The sequence below is a fragment of the Panthera uncia genome (genome assembly GCF_023721935.1).
Source record: "Panthera uncia isolate 11264 chromosome A3 unlocalized genomic scaffold, Puncia_PCG_1.0 HiC_scaffold_11, whole genome shotgun sequence".
NCBI lineage: Eukaryota > Metazoa > Chordata > Mammalia > Carnivora > Felidae > Panthera > Panthera uncia.
Window position 1 is genome coordinate 88242216 of NW_026057578.1, and position 20978 is coordinate 88263193.

At 45.6% G+C, this 20978-nt stretch overlaps 3 protein-coding genes across 8 annotated transcripts in view; all 3 read right to left on the reverse strand.

Annotated features, from left to right (window-relative positions):
• The window catches only part of DCTN1 (dynactin subunit 1), a 30936-nt gene extending 26846 nt beyond the window's left edge, over positions 1-4090 (reverse strand). For 3 of the 5 annotated variants that reach the window (XM_049651740.1, XM_049651739.1, XM_049651738.1), the window contains exon 1: positions 4009-4087. The gene's annotated coding sequence lies outside the window, so the exon portion shown is untranslated. The other 2 variants (XM_049651743.1, XM_049651742.1) reach the window with 2 other exon arrangements.
• Positions 4091-7894: 3804 nt separating this feature from the next.
• Positions 7895-15873, reverse strand: LOC125937129 (retinol dehydrogenase 12-like). The gene is made up of 6 exons (XM_049651756.1): positions 15128-15873; positions 14749-14988; positions 14396-14485; positions 11263-11451; positions 10688-10794; positions 7895-10568 (listed from the first exon to the last, which is right to left on the reverse strand). The coding sequence occupies exons 1-6, from the start codon at positions 15303-15305 to the stop codon at positions 10380-10382; spliced, it is 993 nt and encodes a 330-aa protein (XP_049507713.1). The 5' UTR covers positions 15306-15873; the 3' UTR covers positions 7895-10379.
• Positions 15874-15958: 85 nt separating this feature from the next.
• On the reverse strand, positions 15959-20892 carry CA3H2orf81 (chromosome A3 C2orf81 homolog). Of its 2 annotated transcripts, none has more exons than XM_049651750.1 (4): positions 20754-20892; positions 17846-18067; positions 17544-17765; positions 15959-17366 (listed from the first exon to the last, which is right to left on the reverse strand). In XM_049651750.1, the coding sequence occupies exons 1-4, from the start codon at positions 20769-20771 to the stop codon at positions 16020-16022; spliced, it is 1809 nt and encodes a 602-aa protein (XP_049507707.1). In that variant the 5' UTR covers positions 20772-20892; the 3' UTR covers positions 15959-16019. The 2 variants fall into 2 exon arrangements, with proteins under 2 accessions (XP_049507707.1, XP_049507706.1); XM_049651749.1 differs by having other exon boundaries at positions 20676-20892.
• Positions 20893-20978: the final 86 nt, after the last annotated feature.

Below are 20978 nucleotides of genomic sequence, written 5' to 3' on the forward strand. Positions count from 1 at the left end.
TGTTATTACAAGAGTCTCCTACTAATGTCCCTGATCCAGATTCTCCCCTTTCGGTCTACTTCCTCAGTTAGCTTCCCAAAATAGAATCACATCATCTCCCTGCCCACAAAACTGAATCTTCTGAGCACAGCACTATAGACCATTAAAAACCTGGCCTCATTACATCTAGTCTCATCAATAACCTCTCCTTTGATCCCAAAGTTTGTATATTCCAGCTACATGGATCTACTTACCTTCCCCCCTTTGCCTCTATAAATGCTGCAAATGTCACCAAGGCCATTCTCTTTTCTCATCATTAAGGCTCAGCTCTATTATCATCTCTTTCCTGAAGATTCCCAATGTCTCCATGTAGAGCTAGCCATTCCCCCCTGTGCCCTCACACAGCACTTTGGACAGATCTCTATCACAACACCACATTTTTATCAAAATATTGTCTCTCTTATCCCATCATGAATTCCTCCAGGGAAGGGAGTTTTTATTCATCTCAGTATCCTAAGCACTGAGCACAGAAGACATTTAATGTTAAATACAAGCCTGTACCAACACCAGGCTCTAGGGATATAAGCTGGCTCTGTCAACTTTCCCAGAGTAGCTTACCCTAAAAAGACCCCCACCATGGAGGAAATTAACAGTCATGCACACACGAACCCCAGCAGATGTACTCTTTCCTCTCCAGATAGGAGCCTAAGAAACTAAAAATGTAGGGACAGCCCCAGGTCCTATGAAATTTGGCAATGACACTAATTCTCAATCTCACATGCTTCCACAGTAGGAGGACCACAGAGAGACCTCTAGGCTCTAGCGCAAGTGCAGATCTGGGAAAACAGCTTGAGTGAGGCTCTGCGGGTGACAAAGGTCTAGTATTTGCTTAAGAGAAACCCTCAGGGGATATGTAGGAGCTTCAAGAGGTCAGAATGGACACTCAATTTGGCCATCAGCCAAGTGCTACTGGTACTAGCCTGAACTTCAAAAAAAAAAAAAAAAAAAAGATATAAAGCCAAATCCAGAGTCTCCAGGATGGCAAGGACCCTAAGGTAGATTTCAGTCAACTGCTCAGCACTTACCTCCTCAGGGATGTGGATCCAGTTCTCATTTCCCTTGGTATGGGACAGACACCCAAGTCCCCACAGTACCACCAGTAGCTGTAGACAGGCCAAGCAACCTGGAAATCCTCTACTACAATCCCTCTCAACCCATAACTCCAGGCAGCCACTAGCAATGACAGAGAAGGTAGAGTAAAACATAGAGTGGCAGTTGTCAATGGTAGTATGAGTCTCCTGAGTCTTTTGAATTCTCTGTAACAACTTCTTCTCCTTTGTATCCTCATGTCAGTCAGGCCCAACTTAACCAATTCTTCCTTAGTATTGCCTCCTGCATCCTTCTTTTCTCCTCCATTACCATTGTCACCGCTTTGGTCACCATTTAATAGCTTTGAGAATTAAGGCAAGGCATTTTCCCCCTTTGGCGCCTCATCTGTAAAGCAGGATAACAGCTGCTCTGCCCACCTCACAGGACTATTAAATAAAATGAGATCATGCCGGTGGAAGGTTCTGTAATCTGTAAAATCTTATACACAAATATAAGGCATTCCTCTATCATCAACATAAGTCCTCTACTACTAGGATGTGAAGTATATTTGGCTCCCTGCCTCTCTCCTTCTCCATTTCCAACCACATTATATATCACAGTAACACGATGATGCACTCTAAAATATTTTGTCCATATACTCACCTGCCCCAAATCTTTCACTGACATACCATTTCTTACTTAACCAAACAATCCTGGCTCTGACATATGCAGCGTCATCTCTGCACCACTGGCAGCTGCTTAGGATGCTTTCCCTAGTCTTGCAAGCCCCACCCAGCCTTCAAAGGCTGGCCAAAACCCCACTAGACTCCATGCAGAAAGACTAAATTTAAAAGAGGGATTTGAGGGGCACCTGGGTGGCTCAGTCGGTTGAGCGTCCGACTTCGGCTCAGGTCATGATCTCGCAGTTCGTGAGCTCGAGCCCCGCATCAGGCTCTGTGCTACCAAACAGCTCAGAGCCTGGAGCCTGCTTTGGATTCTGGGTCTCCCTCTCTCTCTCTCCCCCTCCCCTACTCATGCTCTGTCTCTCTCTGTCTCTCAAAAATAAATAAATGTTAAAAAAAAATACTAAAAGAGGGATTTGAAACAATGACATGGAAGAATTAAGAATAATTCAGCAGAGAAAATTTGGGAGGACAACCATCATCTAATACTTTAAGAGTAACCTTTTTAAAGGGGGACTGTACACTTTTTTTCTGTTCAATTCTAAAAAATAACCTAGTACCAACAGGATGGAAGTTGCAGAGATGTATTTCAGTAAGCTGAAAAAGTTCCTTATTAAGCTATCTCAGGATGAAATGTAGTAAATTCCCCATTATTAGAAAATGTTCAAGTCCAAACTGGCCATTTGGGAAGGATATTTTAGATGGACTTCAACTATCACAAGGGTTACTGAACTTGAATCACAAGCATTTTAGATCTGAAAGGAACCTTAGTACTCTTCTAGTCCAGCCTCCTATTTTACAGACCTGAACAGGTGAAGGGGCTCATTCAAGGCAGCAAAATTTATGCTACAAAGCAGGAAGCAGAACATGGTCTCTAAATTTCAATGCAGTGATCAACACCCTTGCTATTGAAAGTGTGGTCCATAGAGCAGCAGCAGCAGCATCACCTGGGAACTTGTTAGAAATGCAGAAACAGGGGCACCTGGGTGGCTCAGTCGGTTAAGTGTGGGACCTTCAATCATGACTCAAGTCATGATCTCATGGTTCAGTCTGTGAGATCCAGCCCCAAGTCAGGCTCTGTGCTGACAGTGTGGAACCCGCTCGAGATTCTCTCTCCCTCTCTCCTTGCTCCTCCCCTGCTTGTGCGTGCTTAATAATAATAATAATAATAATAATAATAATAATAGAAAAGAAAGAAATGGAGAGCCCCCCGGAATCTGTTTTTAACAAGACCTGCAAGTCTATGAGCCATTAAAGTTTGAAAAGCACTGACCTACACAGTCCCTTCCAAACCCTGATTTTCTAATTCTGGAACTGCACTTCCTAAACTATCTCAGATGTTAAACAGAGTCAGCACCCAAGAAAAAACAGCATTTCCCATTCAAATCTGGGAAAGTCTCCATACCATACTTTCAGTGATCTTGTTAGCATACTGAAGGCTCTGAAATATTCGAGGAAACTTTAACCATGAAGTTTCAAAACATATTTGAGCACATAATGCCTTAAAAGAAAAACGTTATAGTAATTTCCTTTAACATCCCAGTGGCTGAGGCTTTGGCAGTACACCGGGTAAAGAATGTCTATCTTGACTTCATCGCTCTTTGACTCTCAGTACCTTAAGCATACTGGATTAGTAAGTGGTCAACATGGGCTTGCTGTTCTCATCACTGCAATAGATGAGGGGAAGCTTCTAAATCATTGCCTCTTTAAAAACGGCGGAGTTCCTGTGTGTGTGATTTACCTGTAGTTCTGCCTAAAGACAAGAGGAATGTGCAAGATGACTTCTCAAGAGTCATGCAGCCAGTTAAGGCGGACCCCAGCAGTGGGAGGCACAGACACAACAAACCCATATCCACGCCCCCACGTTTCAGTCCTCTACGGTTTTTTTGTTTTTCTTTTGACACAAACTTCTCAACCATGTGCCCACAAGGAAACCTGTAGCTCGGAATGGGTTCAGAGGTGCCTCAGACACTCCCAGGAAAGGAGGGGGGCCCTCGCCGTTGCGGAGAAATTAGGAGGCGCCACCACTCCGACCCCGGGAGAACACCACCAGACTGAAGAGTGCAGGTGGGTCGGACAGGCCCAGACTCAGGCAGGCGCCCACCCCGCCGCGGCCCATCCCTACCGTCCCCGCTCCGCACACCGGGTTCCATGCCGCGCCCCAGTCCAGCACCCGGCCCCCAGTCCACCGCCGGGAACCTAGCGAACACGCGGGGGGCTGCGGCGGAGACGGTTGGCAGGGTGGCCGCCTCCGTACCTGTCCTGTCAGGGGCTCCGCGCCCGGCTCCGGCCCCACCACCGGCGACCGACGCCCAAGTCCTTGCCGGGCGCGCCCCGCCCGCCCCGCCCGCGTGGGCTGCCCGACGCGCCGCCCGACCCCTCGAGGCCCGCCCCACACCCTCTCGCCCCAGAGGCCCAGAGTCGCTCGGGGTTCAGGGAACACGCTACTCTTCCCCGAAAACCAGCCAGGGTTAAAAACTGCGCGCTGAGCGCAGCCGAGGAGACCTCGGTCAGGCACAAAGCTGGACACCTGGAGCGAAATACGCGCGTGCGCACTGTGCCTGGGAAGCCAACGAGGACCACAGGAGAGAGGAGCCTCTAAGCCTGTGCCCTCTGCCGGCCGAGGGGAGACAGCGCACCGGGACTGGAGGACTCGTTGCCCTAGGCAAATGGCTCCCCAGGGGTCATTCGCTAAGCTTTTGAGTGCTAAACTGCTAATTAAAACATTAGTGGCAAGCCATATCTCATCAGTTAGCTTGAGGAAAAAAATAAATTTTGCTGCTACTCAGTGTTATCCATATGGGGATACAGGCATTCTCATGCCCTTGTTTTTTTCCCCCACAAGTTTATTCATTTATTCTGAGAGAGAGAGAGAGAGAAATCTCGAGCTGAGGAAGGGGCAGAGAGAGAGGGAGAAGATAACAAGCAGGTTCATGAAACGAACCTCGAGACCACGACCTGAGCCGAAGCGAAGAATCAGACGCTCAACTGAGCCAACCAGGCACCCCCCTCATGCCCTTATGATGGGAATGTAAAATAATGCCAATGTACATAATGGCATTTTGGTTCTTTTAATTTAGAAAGAAAAAAAATTAAAAGGACAAACTCCTTGACCCAATGTAGCCACTTTTTTTTTTAAAGCATTACTTTAAAAAAAAATTTGTTGTTGTTAATGTTTATTTTTGAGAGAAAGAGAGAGCGCAAGACGGAGAGGGGCAGATAGAGAGGGAGACACAGAATCCGAAGCAGAGTCTGAGCTGTCAGCACAGAGCCCTAAGAGGGGATGGAACCCACAAACCGGGAGATCATGACCTGAGCGAAGTCAGAAGCTTAACCGACTGAACCACCCAGGTGCCTCCAATGTAACCACTTCTAATAGTGTAGCCAAAGAAATGAAATAATAGGACAAGTGTTCAAAGATACTTGTGCAAGGATGTTGGGAGAGCCAGGATTTGATAGATGGAGGGTTTGAATTCTAACTGCAATTTGTGGGCTGTGTGAGATCTTAGGTGAGTTACTTAATTCCTTCCATGTCCCTGTTTCCTCACTTGTAAAATGAGAATGTTAATAATAGTATCTATATTATTAGGTTGTTAGATTAAATGAATCCATGTAAAAAGCCTGAATGATAACTATTGTTTTGTTTATCTCAGTTAATCTAAGAGTGAAAACAACCTGGGTGCCTGGCTGTCTAGTAGAGCACTTGATTTGTGGTCTCAGGGTCATGTGTTTACACCCCACATTGGGGTGTAAAGATCAAATCAATATAAACAGTATGCACTGAAAAACCTCCCTTCAAACTTAGTTCCCATCCACTCCTTCCCCCTGCCCACTACAGGTAACCCTTGTTTTTATAGTTTCTTGCTTATCCATTAAATGTTTTATGCAAATACAAAAAAATTAGAATACATAGTCTTACTCCTCCCATTTCTTATGCAAAAGGTAGCATGCTATATATACTTGTACCTTGGTTTCTTTACCTAATATATCCTGGAGATCTTTCTAAATCAGTAAATAGAGATCTTCCTTATTCATTTTTTTCAGCTGCATAGTACTCTATTGCCTGGATATACATAATGTATGAACCAGCCTCTTCTGGGGGGGATACTTTATTTCCAATCTTTTGCCAGTTGCAAACAAGGCTACAGTGAATCACCTTGTACACATGACACTCCGTATGTGAGTAGGTATATACAGATAGGATAAATCTGTATCAAATAGTAAGTGCATCTGTAATTTTAGTAGAAATGGCCTCCATTCCCTTCAATTAAAGAGAAATGGCATATGAAAATAAATTTAAAAGGCACTGTATGCACATACTTTTTCTTGTGGTAACACATACATAAATTTAACCCTTTTAACCTTTTTTTTTTTTTTTTTTTTTTTTTTTTTTTTTTTTTGAGAGAGTGCAAGTGGAGGAGGGGCAGAGGGAGACAGAATCTTAAGCAGACTCTGTGCTCCTCGTGGAGCCTGATGAGGAGCTGGATCTCACAACCATGAGATCATGACCTGAGCTGAAATGAAGAGTCAGATGCTCATTTTAGCCATTTTTAAGCATACAGTTCAATGGAACTAAGTACACTTACATTATTCTGCAACTGTAGGAGCCAATGGCAGTCTACCCCAAAATGTGTCACTTTGGCATGCAGCTTATTTCAAGCTAAAAATAATCAAGGCCCAAAAGAGGAAGAAACTTTGACCTCCCATCTAACTGCTTAAAAGAACTTAAATAGAGGACCCTCTTCAGGAAGAGAGCTCTCACCATAGATAACTACATTATAATATTAACTAGGGGTGGTAAATAGGGAGGAACCTGGCACTGCCTGTTTGATCAAAGTCTCTTCTTTGTCCCTTATCTCTCTCTTTTTTTTTTTAATGTTTATTTATTTTGAGGGAGAGATGCAGAGTGTGAGTATGGGGGAGGGGGGGCAGAGAGAGAGGGAGACTCAGAATTTGATTTTCTCCTATTAATCTGTCCCACGTCAATTTAATTCTTAGATCAGCTAGAATACTTTTGAAGTGTAAAGGAAAACCAGCACAACCATCACCACTATCCAAACTCAGAAGTAAAAATGAAGAAACAGGACTACATCAAACTCAAAAGCTTCTGCACAACAAAAGAAATAATTAACAAAATGAAATGGCAGCCTACAGAATGGGAGAAAAGTTTTGCAAACCATATATCGAATAAAGGGTTAATATCCAAAATATACAAAGAACTAACACAACAACAAAAACAATATGATTAAAGAATTTCCAGAAGAACTAAATAGAAAATTTTCCAGAGAGGGCAATAAAAATGACCAACAGGCACATGAAAAGTTGTTCCAAATCACTAATCACCAGGGAAATAAAAATAAAAACCACAATGAGGTATCACTTCTTATCTGTTAAAGAAAATGCTATCATTAAGAAGACAAGAGACAATAGGTGCTGGTGAGGATGAGGTGAAAATGGAAGTCTTATAAAACCTGTTGGGGGGAATGTAAATTAGTCTAACCACGGTGAAAACAATATGGAGTTTCCTTAAAAAATTAAAAACAGATCTACTGTATGGTCCAGCAATTCTACTTCTGAGTATATACCCAAAGAAAATGAAAACAGGTTTTCAACAAGATATATGTACACCCATGTTTATCCCAACATTACTCACAATAGCCAAAATAATATGGAAACACCCAAACATCCATCAATGGATGAATGGATTACTATACGTATGTATGTATGTGTGTATATATATATATATATGTATATATATATGTATTATACATATACAGATATGTGTAGGTATATATCTAGATAGATAGATAGATAATTAAATATTATTGAGCCATGAGAAAAAAGGGATCTCTTGCCATTTGTGGCAACACGGATGGACCTTAAGTACATTATGCTAAGTGAGATAAGTCAGATGAAGAAAGACAAATATAGTATGATATCATTTATATGGGCAATCTAAAAAAGTCAAACTTGTGAAAAAAACAAAGTAAAATGGTGGTTACTACAAGATGGAGGATAGGAAGGATAAGATCAATGGTGTTTAAGGATATAAACTTGTAACGAGTAGAAAACAAGTCATAGAAGTCTGATGCATGGTGTGATGGACATAGACAATAATATTGTACTGTAATGATGTGATAAATATTGCTTCAATGGCAGTCATATTACATATATAAATATATCAAAGTAACACACTGTACACGTTAAACTTATAAAATTTAACATGTCAGATTTATCAAATAAATAAATAAATAAATAAAAATACAGGAGACATATATATCCTCAGATTCAGGAAACCCAAGGGATTCCCACCAGAACAAACAAAAAGAAATACACGTCTGGATTAAAAGTAGTGAAACTGTAGAAAAGCAATGACAATAATAAAACCATAAAAGGAGCAACACAGAAAAGGCATTTCCTACAAAGTACTGTTAGATTAACATCTGATTTCTCATAGCAGCAATGAAAGCCAGGAGACAAAGAAATTATGCTCAGCGAGATAAAAGACAATACTTGTCGGCTTATAATTCCTTAGCCAGCAAAATGATCCCTCAAAAATGGTGAAATAAAGACATTTTCAAGCAAATAAAACTGAGACGGTTCTTTGGATCCCATATGAGCTTTTTATTGCTGCATAACCAATTACTACTCAGCGGCTTGAAAGAACACGGGTGCTGTCTGTTTCTGTGGATGTGGAGTCTGGGTACAGATTAGCTGGATCCTTTATTCAGGGTCTCACCAGGCGGAAATCACCATGTACTGCAGGGGTGCAATCTCATCTGGGCTCCGGGTGCTCTTCCAGACTCACTGGGTATTGGCAGAATTCAGTTCCCGAGGAATGGCCCTCTCCACAATGTGGCGATTTATTTCTTCATGGTAAACAGGAGAGTCTTTCTGGCTTCTGGGAAAACCTAAACACTTTTAAAGGGCTCACCTGATTAGGACAGGCCCACCCAATTTCAAATAGGCAGGTTGAAATTTTTTGACTAACCACTAAAGGACATAAATAGATTGCATACTTTCAAAACAAGAGAGGGAATCCACAAATGGAAAAATCATTGCACTGTACTCTAAGAGGCTCCAACCAGCCTTCTTTCCCTCCCTCACTCAGGGTCATACTCAGATCACAGTCTGGTGGCCCTCTCAGCTTCTCCCAGCTTCCTCCCCATTTTCTCTTGCAGCCATTTCCCATAATAGCTTTCTTGAACATTCATTCCTAACTTGGCAACTGCTTCTCAGATGACGTCCATGGATTAACACAAATCCCCAATTCATTGTATAAAATGAATAGATCCATGACAGCAAAACCAGACAATGGCAATATAGGCAAAGAAAAGTACAGGCCAGGGGCACCTGGCTGGCTGAGCTGGAAGAGCGTGCAACTCTTCCTCTTGGAGCAGTGAGTTCAAGCCCAACGTTGAGTGCAGCGATTGCTTAAATAAAAGTTTAAGAAGAAAAGTATAGGTCAATCTCATTTATGAACACAGTACAAAGTGCTAAACAATAATGAGCATGTTCAATTTAGCAATGTCTATGCAACACTGCGACCAGAAATGCTAGGTGGCTTCTGGGTTTACTTCAGAAATACAGGGTTGGTTTAACACCAGAATATCTATGAGGGTCTCCTAGAAAAAGAAACAAAAATTAGAATACGTGAAAGGGAAGAAGTAAAACTTATTTTTCCTTGATGGGGTGATTTTCTATGTAGGAAAACCAAAAGCACCTACAGAGAACTCATTAAAATTAGACAACTTTTCCAAGTTGTTTGATAGACAATCAGCACACAAATGTTAAAGAGCCCCATTTACAATCGTGTCAAAATCAAGGTACCTGAATTAAATATAGTAAAACTGGTGCAAGATCTTTATGGATAAAATTATTGAAAATTTGGTAAAGATATTAAAGAGAGTTAAACAGATAGGAGTATACTTGTCCAAGGTTAGGAAAACTGCACATCATAGATGGAATGCAACCACAAAAAGTATTCATGTATGTGTGTGAAATTTGAAGAGCCGATCCCCAAATTTATACAGATGAACCAAGACCTGAGGGAAAAAACAATTGGCTCCCACCACCAGAATTCACTGATCTGAATGCTTGGCTCATCACCCAGGAGCAGCTGGTTTAACGGAAATGTGGAATGATCATCTGCAGGCTCAGTTACAGTACCAGTTGAGAGACAACACTCTGTGAAGTCAGACTGCTATCCTACAGGATGTGGTATATGCTTTAATCAAGATGGCATTGTGTGGTGCTGTCTCCCCCAGAGTCAGTAAGTACATGGGTAGAAACTAAGAGGTACAGGTGGAAGTTTCCCTTCTTCCAGCACCCCTAATCTCCACTGGAAGGAGTTTTACCCCCCGGTCACCACAACGTGGGACTCTGTAGATTTGGACATCCCAGCATCCAAGGAATGAACACTTCCATTAGAGAACTGGCAGTAAAGTAGAAGCTAAAACTGTCCCCTGGCTAATCTGAGCTCTCATGCCACTGAGGCAACAGGAAAAGGACGTGATCGCTATACTAGACAAGGCGATTGATGCTTGGAGCCAACAAACAAAAGCCATGATCAGAGTAGGGGCTGGGAATCAGGGAGGATGGCAAAGTTAGGGCTGGGGGCACGGGGGATCAGTCCATCTTGTCCAGGTTTGTTAGCTGGACCGTGGCATTCCAGAGCCTTTGGGCCACTTGAGGATCCTGAGCAGCTTTCGCGGGAAGAATTATCCTACAGGAACTGCTAAAATATTTTCCAGAAATGCCATCCAACTCCTTTGCCAAGCTCAGGTAGAGGACTGGGACTGCACCTTGTCTGACATCCTGTAGAGACATGGGAGAAGAGAAGGAGTCATGCCAAGCTGACTTTAGCCTACTGGGGACGCACAGAAGCAGAGCCCTGCCCCACCCTCTTCAGGCTAGCCAGCTCCTCCCCTACCCACCTTACAGAAGAAGCTGAAGAGCCAAAAGAGGAAGCGGTATGACCAAGAAAAATGCTTCATGATATTTGTGTACACTATACCCGGGTCCACAGAGTTCACAGTCACACCTGAAAGGATGAGACACAAGTAGAGCATGGGAAGAAAGAGTTAAGTGCGGTTCTCCAGTATGCAATAATGCAAAGATCCTACCAGGTCTGTGGGCAGACGTAACCAGAGGCTTGGGGTGGTGTCCAGGAAGTCGGTCCTCTGGAACTTACACGAATGGTAGTGTTCAAGCCAGTAAGGAGACATAAGTATTTGAAAGCATTGGGTGAACTTTAGGTGGAACATAACGGATGGTGTTGGTATTGGAAAATACTGAGAGGAAAGGGATGTTAGGAGTGATAAGAGAGTTGGAAAGATTGAAAGGGAGATGTGAAGACAGACTTGAGTGAAATACAGGCTGCATAGATGAAAAATGGCAGAGATTAACAGCTGGGTTGGGGGACACTAGCCAGAACATATTGGGATGAGATGTGGACTGTTGGGAGGTGGTGTTGGGAATGGAGGAATAATGGGGTTTCATAGGCAATTACCTGTCCCTTGAAGTCTCCGGGCAAGCTCCCCAGTGAAGGAGGTCAAGAGCAGTTTGCTGCAGTCATAATTCTGGTTAAGGATCAAGGGTTTACCAGCCCCTGTCAGATGTTCCTCATCAACATACCCATGTGCATGCCGAAAGGAAGACACATTCACCACCCGGGCTGACCCTGCCCGCTGTAGGGCCCCTGGGTAGAAAGAGAACCACACTTATTCGATCCAAGTTCTGGAGTGAACTCCCATGCCCACTCCCCAACCTACCTCTCCAGGTGACTCCAAGAGAGCAGGGACCATCCAGGATTTTCAGGATAGGGTCACTGCCCACCCCCCACATTCCCCAGGCTAGGCACAGGACAGCTTAATGTGAACTGAGACTCATTTTCATTAGCTACTTTCCTAATGTTTTTCCTCCTCTTTCATTGTAGAGTTTGGACTTTTGCCTTGTTTTTCTTCCACTTGCCAGCTGGAGCTAATTTAATGGATCCTTATTTATGTTTTACCTCATTGGTGGCCAAGAGGGAAAAGGAGAGACTGGAGACATCATGTCACCTGTCTTTCACATATTTGTCACCCAAATGTTCGTTAGGTCTCTGGATTGTGGCAGACACCTAGATAGGTGCTAAGGACATAAGGGTGCTATGTTGAGTGGGGAAAGAAATGTGTATAGAGACACTTGGGAAAGTGTTAAAAAAAACAAACCACTATCTTCCAAAGTAAAAAAAATAATAATAAATACAATAAATAGTACAAGTTAAATCTTAAAAAAAAAAAGTGGGTGGGGGGCACCTGAGTGGCTCAGTCAGTTGAGTGTCCCACTCTTGATTTCAGCTCAGGTCATGATCTCATGGTTCATGAGATGGAGCCCCACATCAGGCTCTGCACTGACAGAACGGAGTCTGCTTGGGATTCTCTCTCTCCCTCTCTCTCTGCCCCTCCCCCTTTCAAAATAAATACATAAACATTAAAAAAAAATGTTAAGTGCCTTACTATGTGTATATATATATATATATACACATAGTAAGGCACTTAACATTATATATATATATATATATATATATATATATATATAGTCTGGATTCTATAAAATACTAAAAATAGTAGTTGTCACATATGAGTTTACAGTGTTCAAAATGCTAAAACTATTTTGAGCCCTACATTTAAATTAAGAATCACAAATGAAAAATTGAGCAGGTGGTATTTAGCCAAAATTTTGCTGGAAACAGAATTATTCTTAAAGAGAACAGACCCCAAACTTTTAGGCATAGTGACATAAAGACTAAAGGGGCTCACAGCCTAACTGGAGACCGATCATCCTGGAACAATGTCAATGCAGGAACAGAGATGTGTACAAAGGCTAAGGGAGCCCCATAAATGGGAGGCTGCTGGGGGAGGTGAAGGACAAGATTCACAGCACAGGCAGTATCTGTGCTCAGTCTTGGTGGATGAACTAAATAAAGTTAGTCAGGGTAAAAGAGTGGGAGAGGACAGTGCAGATAGAGGCAAAAAGCAAAAAGCACAGCTGGAGGGGGGAAAAAAGTGCGGACCAAGAGCTACAGATTGTCTGCTAGAGAGAAAAGTATGGATTAAGGAGGGGCAAAAGGCGAGGCTCTCAGTCTGCAGGGGGTCTGTAAGTGGAGATAAGGGGTTTAGAGTCTCTCCTGTAAAGGATAGAGCACCTTCCTTCCAAGGATTTTAAGCAAGTAATATGGTGAAAAGTGATTTCTAGAAGTGGCAAGAAGAAGAATAGATAAGAGAAGAAGAAGAGAAAAGACAGTTTAAGAACCTACTACTAAGCAAGGTGCAGCCAGGGTGTTAGAATTTTTGCAAAGGAGACAAAACATTCCTACTTGCAAACCCATGCAGTTTTGCCTTGCGCTTGTTCACTTTCCATTTGTGGCTAATTTAATCAGCCACTAAAGAGCCCATGAGATCCTGGCAACACAAATTGCCTCCCAAGAGGCAAACGCGTAGCTGATTTTCAAGCAGAAGAGGAGAGGGTTTTTTGTTTTGGGGGGTTTTTTTTAAATTTTTTTTAACGTTTATTCAGTTTTTGAGAGAGAGACAGAGAGACAGAGAGTGAGTGGGGGAGGGCAGAGAGAGAGGGAGACACAGAATCCAAAGCAGGGTCCAGGCTCTGAACTCCCAGCTGTCAGCACAGAGCCCAAAGCAAGTCTTGAACTCACAAACAGAGTGATCAAGACCTGAGCCCAAAGTTGGCTGCTTAACCGACTGAGCCACCCAGGCGCCCCTGAGAGGAGAGGTTTTTTTTTTTTAATTTCTTTTTAACGTTTATTTATTTTTGAGACAGAGAGAGACAGAGCATGAACGGGGGAGGGTCAGAGAGAGGGAGACACAGAATCTGAAACAGGCTCCAGGCTCTGAGCTGTCAGCACAGAGCCCGACGCGGGGCTCGAACTCACGGACCATGAGATCATGACCTGAGCCGAAGTCGGACGCTTAACCAACCAAGCCACCCAGGCGCCCGAGAGGAGAGTTTTTGAAATGTCATCCCTTTTGTACACTTTCAGTTTTATGTTTTGGACACATATTACCTAACCCCCCAAATTGATTTTATTTTAAAGAGGGTGCAATCCAGGAGAAAATGTTAGGAAGAAAGTGCCCACCACTCACTCTGCCCCAGCTTCCCCAGCAAGAACCCAAACCTCCTTAATTAGAAAAGATTAAAAAATCGGAAAGTCAAAGGACTTGGGTCCAAGACAGTGATGTGTTCTGTCTAGATTCCTGGGGGATATTGAGCTATTTGAGAGCAGGAAGTAGGCATTCCTGGTGTCTATATTCCTAGTGGTCTAGTGCCACCCTTAAGAAGCTCTTGTCGAGATGACTGACTCTACTGGTTTACCTAGAACTCAGAGCTGGGGGAAAGAGAGGTGGATCTTATATCCCCTTGCTGGTTATATTTTGGCCTGACCGATTTCAGTACCAGCCTCCCAGTCCTGACTTAGGTCAGGCGGGTTGCCCTGCTGTGTGCATCAAAAAGCTTACTGTGTCATCACTCAGTGAGCAGCTGAGGCCAAGGGAAGGGAAGTAGCCATTGGAAACAGTAAGCTACGAAAATGCCAGGGGAATGAGAAGTGAGGGCAGCACAGAAGGTAGGCAGCCATCCTTCCTTACCTCGGAGTAGATTTGTAAGCAGAAAGGGCCCAACATAGTTGGTGGCAAAGGTGAGATCAAGGCCCTCTTGGGTAAGTGTCTTGGGAAATCCTGGGAGGAAATGAGAACATAGGTAGTGGGTGATGGAGGGATACAGACCTAGGGCATATATTGGCATTCAGTAGAAACTCCATAGGAACATGTACGTGCAAGGATGGAGGCTATTACTCAAGGTAGGCTTTTTAGGATCACGTGCGAATTAAAGTTATTCAGCAGGGTGCACCAGTTAGGTTTGGGGGTGCCTGTTTTAGGGTCCCTGAACTGGAAAGGAGGCTCCTGCAATGTGTCTGGGGGCAGCAGTTCAAGGCATGTACCGCAGGTTCCAGCATTGTTAACCAGCAGATGTATCTCAGGACACTCCTGCAGAAGCCACCGGGAAAAGCTACGGATGGAGGCCATAGAGCTCAAGTCCACCTGGCCAAGCAGGAGGCAGTTGCTCTTTGAGGCTACTTGGATCTCAGCCAGGGCTTGCTGTCCATACTCCCAGTTACGGCAGGCAAGGATCACCCGGGCCCCACGGCGGGCCAGCTCCTGGGACACGGCCTTCCCAATACCTGTAGAAGGGCAGTTTCAGAATAGGCTAGTCTGGGGTGTGACTGAAGTGCGTGCTGGCTCTCTGGCCAGCCTCACTGGGGCTACTGGGGGACTGGACTGAGACGCCAAATGAGGTGGCAGGATGAGAAGGGCACTCACCACTGTTGGCTCCAGTCACCACCGCTGTCTTCCCAGTCAAGTCTGTGGAGCAGTGCTGGAGGTCCCAAAGATGAGACTTATGCCAAGGCCACATACATAGTCTATGCAGGAGGACCAGAATGAGCAGGACAGAGCCAGGGCTCCCGACAAGGGTGCTGAGTAGAGACCACTGCAACATTGCAAAAACTTGCTGACCTGCTACCAGAAGTGTTGTGCCGAAGTGAAGGTAAGTTGGGGAGGAGCTAGTCAAAGCTGAGTGGGGTTGAGCAGTCAGGCTGGTGTGCTGTCCAGGACACAAAATTTAAAGAGGCAGTCACTCTCTGATTTTTCAAGTGTCCTGTTTGAAACTGAGAGTGAACTCCACCTTCAGCTGAGTGCCTTAGTCACTTGATTGCCTCGCTGCTATCCTTGGCCTAGAGTCAGTGTTCTCCTGTGTAGGCTCATAGTTGTCTACAAGTGAAACTTGGACTTCCATCCTAAGGTGAATTTATGAGCTCCAGAACTGGAGAAGCAAAATATCAAATTTCTCCTGTCTTTAATCACGGTGTGCTTAAGCAGGGCTGTCCCCTCAGTCCCCTGCTGCAAAGAGACTCTAAGTTCGTCCAGTTGAAGCAGACCCCACCTGTAGCCCTTATGTCTATTCCTTTGTAGAGAGGGAGATGGTTCTCCAGAATGCCTCTGCTGGGGAGCAACCTTGGCCCTAATGCAGGGTCTCCTAAGGGTGGAAATGGGGTTATTCCCTGGACCCAGTGTTCCATATCCTTCCAGGCCGGCAGGACAACTGCTCCTGAGTAAGCACCCTTGGAAGAAACTGACAGACATCAGGCCAACTCTTAAAGCAACTGAGGTGTTTATTCTGGCAAGTAGAAAGAAGGAAAGTACTGGCTGAGCTTCAGGACCCAGAATGGGTCAGGTCCCTGGAGAGGAGTGGCCACACTTTGGGTGTTGAATTCTTCGTTAGCTGTCTCGTGGTCACCTGAGGCTTTGGGGCACCAGTCTGGATGGGGTGCTGCTGGATGGGAAGAGAGATGCTGCCTTCTGTGTCTGCCTTCTGGGGTACTGCAGATCTGAGCAGCACCTGGGTGGTTGGGTTCCACAAGCTCACACCAGGAGCCAGCTTCACTGCCTCAGGCAGCAACATGGGCTTCCACATCACCTGGGAGGTGGCCTCGAGGACTCGGGACGCCATCTGAGGCCACTTGTGTGGATCCTGACCCTCCAGGTCCCTGGGATGAAGGCCATGCAGAGGTACGTGGCAGCGGCCTACCCACATCTCGCCCAGCAACTCAGCCGCCCCCTCCCAGCCACTGGGCCACTTGGCACCTGGCCACTGTTTAGGGCTGGGGCTCCGGGCCAGATCCTGGAGGGTTGGGTGGGTGGCAAGAAAGCGAAGCCCAGGGCTGGGAAAGGCCAACTTTGACCCAAAGCCTGGCGGCGGTGGGCCTAAGCTCAAAGAGGGGGATTGGAGAGCAGGGCCCGGGCCCAAGACATGGAAAGGAGCACTAGGCGAGAGAGAAAAGAAAACTGTCGGGGAGACGCGGACACCGGGACCCGGTGCTAGGGGTCTGGCCCGAGCCTCGGTCTTCCTGCCCCTCTTGCTCCCGCGGTAGGCTTCCAGCGGGCGCGCCTCGAAGTCTGGAACCAGAACCTCAGCCAGAGGGCGCACCCAGTGGCGCGGCAGCCGCGCGGGGTCCAGGCGCGCCCGGGCCATGCGTCCCACCCTGTAGTGACGCGCGCCCCGCAGCGCGTCCGCGCACCTAGGCTGCTGTGGCTCGAATGAGGAGGAGGGGCGGGCCACCGACATGCCCGAGTCCATGCGGGGCACTTTCTCCTTCTTGAGCTTCAGCCAGTCCCCAGCCGCGTGCGGCTGGGCGGTGCAATGATAGAGGTCCTCCAGCGAGAACTGGGAGCTGCGGGGCGGTACCCTCTGGGCCGAGGCCTGGGTGCTGGCTACCTGGGACAGATCCGGAAAAGGTGGGGGACTGCCGTCGAGCGCCATCTCCACCGACAGCTGGCTGCTCGAGTTCAAGGATCCAGCCGAGGACTGGTGGTCTCCGGCCTGGACGTCCAGTTCCTCTAAAAGGCCCTCGGTCCCTGTCTCCTGAAACAGCTCTGGGGTAGGTGGGGGGCCCGGAGTGACTCGCAGCTCTGGAGAAGGCTCCCAAGATTCCATCTGCTCCTGAGAGCCTTTCGCCGTCCACGATCTTCCTAAAGAGATCTGGTCCACGCTCCCTCGGTCCTAGGGATATACACCGAGGTTAGGGGTGGAGGGTGGATAGTGACACATCGGAAAGGGGAGAGAGGAACTAAGGGTGGGGGAGTCCAGAGAGGCCGTGAGGAGAACGAAGACGCAGCGGCGGCGGCGAGGCGCAGAGTAGGGGGATGAGGGGCGGAGGGAGCTGGGGGCTGGGCTTACTTCGCCTTGGAAGATCTCCTCCAGCCCCACAGAGGCGGGCGCTTGCAGCACGGGCACTGATCCCTGAGCCCAAGCATCCGTCGTGCATGCCAAAGGTTCCTCGTCCTCGCCCCACGTGGGGTCCTCGGCCACCGCAGATTCTCCCTCGTCCCTGGCCAGGAAGCGCCACTCGGTGATCTGCAGCATCGCCTCCCGGGCCTGACTGATGGTGAATGGAATGCACTACGGAGGCGAGAGAGGGTCTTAGCCCAGTTTGGGGGGGCGGGGTGGAGATGGTCTGGAGAACCCCCATCCAGACCCACCTGCTGGGTCAGGTAGACTTTGAAAGCAGAGTCCATGACTCGCGTCATCAGATCAGCCAAGATGTCCCCCACAACATCCTCTCCCTCCTCTAGGGCCGTGAGCGCCATCCATTCCGCTTCCGTGAGCCGCCCAGGCACGATGTCCACCTGTGGTACCTGAACCGTAGGCGGTCGCGCCTTTTCCGCCTTGGATCGGGTCACCCCGCGGTCCCGGATCTGCCTCTGTGAGGAAAGAACGGGGCAATCAGGGCAGGAAACCTGGAAAAGTGGAATGGAGACACAGCTATAGGCTAGGAAGAAGCTTTCTCAAGTTGTCCAGTAGGAAGGAAAAGCCTTTTGAAAGGAACAGTCCACTAAGAGCCTACGATGTGTCAGATGCGTTTTTAGATGTTTGACCTAGCTAATTTAATTTTCTTAACAGCTCACTAAATCCGTTTTACAAAGAAACTGAAACAACACAAATTAACCATCACTTGCTTGAGATTACAGAGTATACCCAAACTATATATAGCTCTAAGGACACAGTCCCTGCTATTGGCACTAGTTCAAAAGGTTCAAAGTTCTTGAGAGTTCAAAGAACTTAAGGAGTCAATAAATGGTTAGTGCTCTTTAGAGCCTCCTCCCTCCCCTAAATCAACTTAGATCCTCATTTCACAATATACATCTAAATAAACTCCAGATGAATTAAAGGATACACACATGCAAATGAAATAAAAATATAAGCAAAAAATTAAATGTAGGAAAAAATAGGTTAAATTGTCATACAATTTCCGGGCGAGAAAGACCTACCGAAGCATAAAAGCTATGTAAGAAATAATAAAGAAATAGCCATATATATATATATATATATATATATATATATATACACACACATATATATGTATATATATGCAAATTTTTTCCTATACATATTTTAAAAACACTCCTAAGTACAAGCTGACAGTAGTTACCATTTACTGGCACTTAAATGTTTCATTTACATACAATCGACTCAAGTCTTACATTTTTAGACTACTTGCTATTTTTATCCTCATTTTACAGAATTTGCCCAGATTACACAGCAAGGAAGTAGTGGAGTCATAATTCATATGCAGGTTTGTCTGCCCCTAGAGCCTGACTTTATCCTGCTTTCAAAAAATTGCAATAAATAGAAGAAAGGATAAATATTCCCAAGTATACTAAAAACTCATATAAAAATAATAAAAAGCCTAAGACCCAAAGGATAAGCAAAGGACATAACATTTCACAAAAGTGGAACTGCAAATGACTAACAAACATTTGAAAAGGTGTCCAATCTTCCTTCCTTTAAGGCATATTCTGAAGTGAAAATCACAATATATCCTTCAGTACTCTCTGAGCTGTCATTTACAATAGCATAATATTTAAAACATATTTAAACATATTTAAAACATGTGTAACAAAAAGAATATATGGTTAATTGTGTGCCCTCTATATTATGGAATATTATGCAATGATTAAAGATAATCTTTAGGAAGAATTTACAATGGCACATGAAAATACTTATGATGTAATGATACATGATAGAAATAGGATATAAAATGACATATCATCTCAGTTGTATAAACCATTATGTGTGAAAGAAAAGGAAAACACCAAAACTGTAACAGTGGATATGTTTATTTCTTGTGCTCTTCTCTATTTTATAAGTTCTCTGTACTATAATGAGTCTTTATCCTTTTATAATCAAGAAAACGCCACGTAAAAAGAAAAAGATTGGTTCCATAAATTCATTTTAGGGACATAAGAAATTTATGAGCAGATTCTTGGGAACCTTCTCACTTTCCTTCAAGTCTCTCTGAACTTGGTTCTTTCCAAAATTTACCTCTAAATGTAATCTTCCCAAATCTTTGCCTCCTCACCCCAACCTTATTGCTTCATACCAGATATCCTCCCAAATTCATTCTCCCCCAAATCTGGTGTTTCCTAAACCTTACACTGAACCTCAAAATCCCTTAAGTGTCATTTCCCTTCTCTGCTGGTGAAAACAGCCCTGGTGGCAAACCCAGGGAATAACCCACAGCCCAGACCAGGCTTGGCCAGAGCAGGGCACGTAGGATCCGGAGAGGAGAGTCTGTTTCTTGTATTTACCCTCCCAGTGTTTCATGGGTGGCACCGGTGATAGTGACCGTGCCTAGACATGGCCTGACCAGAGGGGCTAGAAATATTATAGCACAAAACCTCCTCAAATCTGTTTTATTTAAAGTTTCCTTGGCTTTTAAACAATTTGACTTAAAAATTTTTTTTAATGTTTTATTTGTTTTTGAGAGAGAGAGAGACAGAGCATGAGCGGGGAAGGAGCAGAGAGAGGGAGGGAGACACAATCTGAAACAGGCTCCAGGCTCTGAGCTGTCAGCACAGAGCACAACGCGGGGCTCAAACTCACAAACCCTGAGATCATGACCTGAGCCAAAGCCGGACGCTCAACTGACTGAGCCACCCAGGCGCCCCATAAACAATTTGACTTTTAAGTGCAGCCTCAGAGTTGTTTAATCCATTTCTTTCTCTTAAAAATCCTTGAAAGGGAGTTTATTTAGCAACACCTCTCCCCAATGCCTGACCAATTCTGGTTTATCCATTTGAATGGGTACCTCAGTATAAGAGACTTATTACATGCATTAGCTGCTTCCAAAAAGCCCTATTCTTGGGCTCTGCACCACCCATTTGACTTTTTCCTTCAGGTTCCGACTGTGGCAGAGCGTGTTAGCGTGCGTGGTGGAGATGTAGATTTTTCTGCCCGAGACTGATGTGGCTTCCTTGGTCACCACGAACGCTCCCATGGTGGGCCGGCGCCGACTAGCGCGGAGCCTACCCCATGCATGGTTCCTGCCACCGAACTTAAAGGCCGATTCCGGTGCTTCAGCGCACCCCCAGACGAGCTGAAGCTCACCGAGCCTTCGTGAGCCATCGCCGCAGCGGTCGCTCCAACTCCGGGGTTTCAAGCAGCTTCCCTGCCTTGCTGCCGCGGCTCTTGCCTAACCGTCGCCCTAGCAACGGCGCCTAGCACGGAGAGGCTCACCCCTCGCAGGCAGACTCGCCCCGCCCACAGTTGCCCTGGCAACCGCGCCGCGCTCAGTACGTTTGGGTTGCTCGGCCCCGCCTATTGGCCGTGCGT

Coding starts and splice junctions, on each gene's coding strand:
- LOC125937129 (XM_049651756.1), bottom strand. CDS start 15,305: ATGTTGCAGTGGTCTCTACTCAGCACCCTTGTCGGGAGCCCTGGCTCT. Junction 11,452..14,395: donor GCTTACAAATCTACTCCGAG/GTAAGGAAGGAT, acceptor CTTTCTACCCAG/GGGCCCTACAGCGGGCAGGG. Junction 10,569..10,687: donor TCTTCAGCTTCTTCTGTAAG/GTGGGTAGGGGA, acceptor ATGTCTCTACAG/GATGTCAGACAAGGTGCAGT.
- CA3H2orf81 (XM_049651749.1), bottom strand. CDS start 20,771: ATGGCTCACGAAGGCTCGGTGAGCTTCAGCTCGTCTGGGGGTGCGCTG. Junction 18,068..20,675: donor TGGCAGGAACCATGCATGGG/GTAGGCTCCGCG, acceptor CTTTCCTCACAG/AGGCAGATCCGGGACCGCGG. Junction 17,367..17,543: donor AGGAGATCTTCCAAGGCGAA/GTAAGCCCAGCC, acceptor GTATATCCCTAG/GACCGAGGGAGCGTGGACCA.